The 4,557-nt window shown below is 38.8% G+C and overlaps 1 protein-coding gene across 1 annotated transcript; it reads right to left on the bottom strand.

Annotated features, from left to right (window-relative positions):
- Positions 1-298: 298 nt before the first annotated feature.
- On the bottom strand, positions 299-955 carry LOC131163504 (uncharacterized). The gene is made up of 2 exons (XM_058120098.1): positions 635-955; positions 299-451 (listed from the first exon to the last, which is right to left on the bottom strand). The coding sequence occupies exons 1-2, from the start codon at positions 953-955 to the stop codon at positions 299-301; spliced, it is 474 nt and encodes a 157-aa protein (XP_057976081.1).
- Between the last annotated feature and the right edge of the window lie 3,602 nt (positions 956-4,557).

Here is a 4,557-nt window from a genome sequence, read left to right as displayed (position 1 = left end):
GTTCTTTACCACCTCCTTCATGGTTGGATTCAGCCTCCGTTGTGCATCTTGAACTAGTTTAGCATCTCCTTCAAGGAAGATGTTGTGAGTGCAAATCGAGGAGTCGACACCCTTGATGTCTACAATGGTCCATCCTATTGCTCCGCGATGCTTCCTTAGTACCTGCAATAGCTCAGTTTCCTATTTAAGAATAAGGTGAGAAGAAATTACCACAGGGAAATGTGCCGTCTGCTGGACCCAGGAAAACATATTTAAGCTCTTTAGGCAATGGTTTCAGTTTGAGTGTTGGAGTTTCTTCTTATGATGACTTCATAATTTCTGGCAAATCGATGGCCTTAAATGTAGGCTTACGCCAACTACTTGTGTAACTTGCATTCAACACGTGAGGGGTACCATCTATCTCTGGAATCTGCCCCTCTGATCTTGGCAATTTTTCATCAAATTCCTCAAACTATTTAGAAGAGTCATTTTCAAACGCGCCATCAACATCAAGTACTGACAGCAGCTCTGAAATATCCAAATTATCTATTACATCAACTGCATGTGTTTCTGCATCATCGCACCCACTTGACATCTTGTGAGCATTGAATATGTTCATTTCCAATGTCATGTTCCAAAACGTGAGCTTAAGTACTTCGCTTTGACAATGAATCAGGGCATTAGAAGTAGCAAGGAATGGTCGCCCAAGAATGACAAAAGCCTGATATATGGTGGAAACAAGTTGTTGCATGTCCAGAACAATGAAATCCACGTGGTAGTAAAATTTGTCAACCTGAATCAATACATCCTCAACAACGCCTTGTGGAGCTTTTACGGATCCATCTGCTAACTGTAGCATCACAGTAGTCTTCTTCAGTTCACCTAAATCCAACTGTTCATATATCAAAAACAGGAGCAGGTTCACACTACTCCCCAGATCAAGTAGAGCTCTCCCAATACGAGATTTACCAATCATGATCAATATAGTGGGAGAACCAGGGTCTCTAAGTTTCTACGGAGTCTGACTTAATATCAACGTGCTAACCTGCTCAGTTAAGAAAGCCTTTTTCTTCATGTTTAATTTCCTTTTTACTGTACATAGGTCTTTCAAAAATTTTACATATGCAGGGATTTGCTATATGGCCTTTAGAAGTGGAATATTGATCTTCACATGTTTAAATATTTCTTGGATCTCAATGTGATACTTATTCTTTTGACCAAATGTCAGCCGCTGAGGATAGGATACCACAGGTTGATACTCCTTAACCAACTCATCCTCCTTATTATCTGACTTTGTTAAAGTTGAGCTGGCTTCATCTGATTTTTCTTTTCCCTCATCTGTCTCAACTGTCGCTTCAAGTGCGGGAGCGACTGTTTGTTGATCAGTGGGCATTTTAGGATAAGCAACTTCTTTTCTCCTTTGCAAGGTAATAACTGCCTTAGCTAACTCAAATGCATCCCTTGAAACATTGTGCACTGGTTGTTGTTGCTGTCTATATACCTAGGGATTCGGCTGAGACTGTGCAGGAAATTTCCCCTTTTCCATAGTATTCAACTGTGTACTTAGCTTATTCACAACATCTTTCAATTTTCTGGTGGTCGTGGCATGAAGCTACATGATATGCTGGAGCATATTTTCCATCTGCGCCATGTTATCATCAATGGATTTCTTTGCTAGAATAGGAGCTAGAGTTGGTTGGAATCCTGGTGGTGCATAGCTATGAGAAATCTATTTCGGTTGAAACTACGGTTGAGGAGCTGCAACTGGGTGATATGTCGGTTGCAGAGGCGGTGCATAAGGTTAAGGAACTTGTAGATACCGCGAGGATGATGGACCGGACTGATCATTCCTCCATGAGAGATTCAGGTGATTCCTCCATTCGGGATTATAAGTGTTCAAGAATGGCTAATTCTGAGGTCTGTTGACCCAATTCGCTGACTGTACCCGATCAGATCTATTCTCCTGCCAAATTGGTAGTAAACAAGAATCCTAAATTCTGTGGTCTAAGGTCTCACAGATAGAGCAATCCTCAGCTTTTGCTTTTTCTGACTCCATAACCTCCAGTTTCTTAGACAATGCAACAATAAGAGCCTGTAAGCTAGTTTCCTCTTTAACCGCATATTTGCCTCCACCACTGGTCGCTTAGAGAGGTTGTGCTACTACTGATGCCCGTTCCTGACATGTGTTCCATTGCTAGGCACTCTCAGCTAAATAATCGAAGAATGATAAAGCCGCATCTGGTTCCTTGCAGAAGAAGTCCCTGTTGCACATAGTTTGAACAAATTATTTACACGCGGGGGTTAGAGCAGTATAAAAATAATTCACTAACCTCCAAGATTTGAATCCGTGGTATGGACATATGTTCATCAGGTCCTTAAATCTCTCCTAGCAGGCTTCGAATGTCTCGTTACCTTTTTGCATGAACTGACGAATTTGCTCTTGTAGGTACTGAGTTCCTAAAAAGGAAAGAACTTATGTAAGAACTCACAGTGCATTTCCGCCCAGCTAGTAATAGAGTTAGGTCATAGAGAATTAAACCATATTTTTGCCTTATCTTTCAAAGAAAAGGGAAACAAACGAAGTTTGATATATTTATCAGTCCTAGCCCTATTAATGAAAGTGGTGCAGAATAACTCAAAATCTGTCAATTGTTGGTATGGACTCTCATAATCCATCCAGTGAAACTGAGGTATCACAAATAACATGTCATGCTTAATATTGAAGTTCGGTGCATCTTGTGGCAACACAATGCATGAAGGTGTAGATGTGCGTATGAGTTGTAGAAAATCCTAAAGTATACGTGGTGCAAGTGCAGCCATTACTCCCTCAAAGAATTAATCAAACAGATTGCTTAAATCAATTTCAGAATCACTCGTAAAAGTGACAGGGGAACAGTCATATTCAGTGCTCTATGTGTCCCTACTGGTGTTAGGTGAAATTTTTGACAGTCTATTTGAATTATCTCGAACCCAGGGCATCAAACATCAATGCAAACATCATAAATCCACTAACACAGCACCAAACAAGCATGATCAATTTTTTACAAATTTTTCAATTTTATTATTTATTTTTTAATTATTTTTTTATTCAATGAAAAATCAAAATAATTGGAAAAACACAAAATTTGAAATTAAAACTAGCACTCCCTAGCAACGGCACCAAAAACTTGACTCACTTGAAAAATGAGCAGTTCGGAAGCTATCCCAAGTATAGGAGTTCTATCGTATAATATTCAGCCCAAAGGCTAGATTGTCTGCTCAGGGAAGGAAAAACACAAAATTTGAAATTAAAACTGACACTCCCTAGCAACGGCGCAAAAAACTTGACTCACTCGAAAATGAGCAACTCGGAAGCTATCCTAAGTATAGGAGTTCTATCATGTAATATTCATCCCAAAGGCCAAATCGTCTCCTCAGAGAATGCGGTTTAATATCAAATTTTACGTTTCTTCAATCGAAATTAAAAAGTAACTGAACTCAGTTCAGATTCGGGATTTTCAAGATTGTTTGAGATTTCCTTTGACAAATTAAATGAACACACAAATTAAACCCTAATCCTAGCATGCACTAAATTAAATAACAAGAACGGAAATCCTACTTCTAATTAGGTAGACATCGAAACATGCATTAAACTTAGACATAGAAACTAAAGATGATAACTTTAACACATAATTAAAATACGCAATAATAAAGCTCAATTAAACACAAACGTGCGCGGTAAAAATTGAATCTTTAACAGAATTAAGAACTTGAATCAAGACCAAACTTAAACACAAACAAGAACTCAACAAAAATTTAACGCTTTAACACCCTAAACGATAATTGAACACGATAAAAATGAAAACTTTAATAAAGCTAACCCTAAACTAAACCGAGCTTCAACAAAATTAAATTTTAAAAAGGACAACTAATTTAATTTCTAAAAACAAAAATAATTTTTTATTTTTGTATTTTATTCTTTTTTTTAGAACCAAATCGGACTTAACTTAATTAATTAAATAACTCGAACCGCTAATTAAATCTACCGCTAAATTTACTTGAGAAAATAAATAAATAAAATGTAATAATAATAAAACACCTTAAACAATATTCAAAATTTAAACTTTTCAAATAAACCTCAACAAAAAAATAATAATAATATTCAACTAACAATAAAAAAAAGAAAAGAAGAGAGAGAGAGAGAGAGAGAGAGAGAGAGAGAGAGAGAGAGAGAGATGTAGGCCATGGCTGTGTTGCAACTTCTGTAGGAGGGAGCAGTTGCAGTGGGGTGGCCGTGGCTGGAGGCTTCAGCAGCAATGGTGGAGCACCTTCGGGTGTGGCTGGAAAAGAAGCTTCATGAGAAGTTGGCAGCAACCGCAGGCTCTAAGTCTTCAAAGGAGTAGTAGCAGGTTGGGCTGGGGCTGGCTGAGGAGTAGTAGAAGGGTTGCTCGTGGTGGCTGGTGGCTCACGAACCGCAGCAGACAGCAGGGAAGTCTCGGGTGGCTGCACCAGCTGGATGGCTACACCAGCTGGAGATGGTGGCTGGGGATAGCTGGTGTTACAGGAAAAGGAAGGAGAAAAGGGAGAAGGATAATAAGG

This window comes from Malania oleifera, chromosome 9, assembly GCF_029873635.1.
Source record: "Malania oleifera isolate guangnan ecotype guangnan chromosome 9, ASM2987363v1, whole genome shotgun sequence".
NCBI lineage: Eukaryota > Viridiplantae > Streptophyta > Magnoliopsida > Santalales > Ximeniaceae > Malania > Malania oleifera.
The sequence above is the reverse complement of the archived record's forward strand: the minus strand, read 5'-3'. Positions and strand labels throughout refer to the sequence as shown.

Coding starts and splice junctions, on each gene's coding strand:
- LOC131163504 (XM_058120098.1), bottom strand. CDS start 955: ATGATTGGTAAATCTCGTATTGGGAGAGCTCTACTTGATCTGGGGAGT. Junction 452..634: donor TGATTCATTGTCAAAGCGAA/GTACTTAAGCTC, acceptor TCTTCTAAATAG/TTTGAGGAATTTGATGAAAA.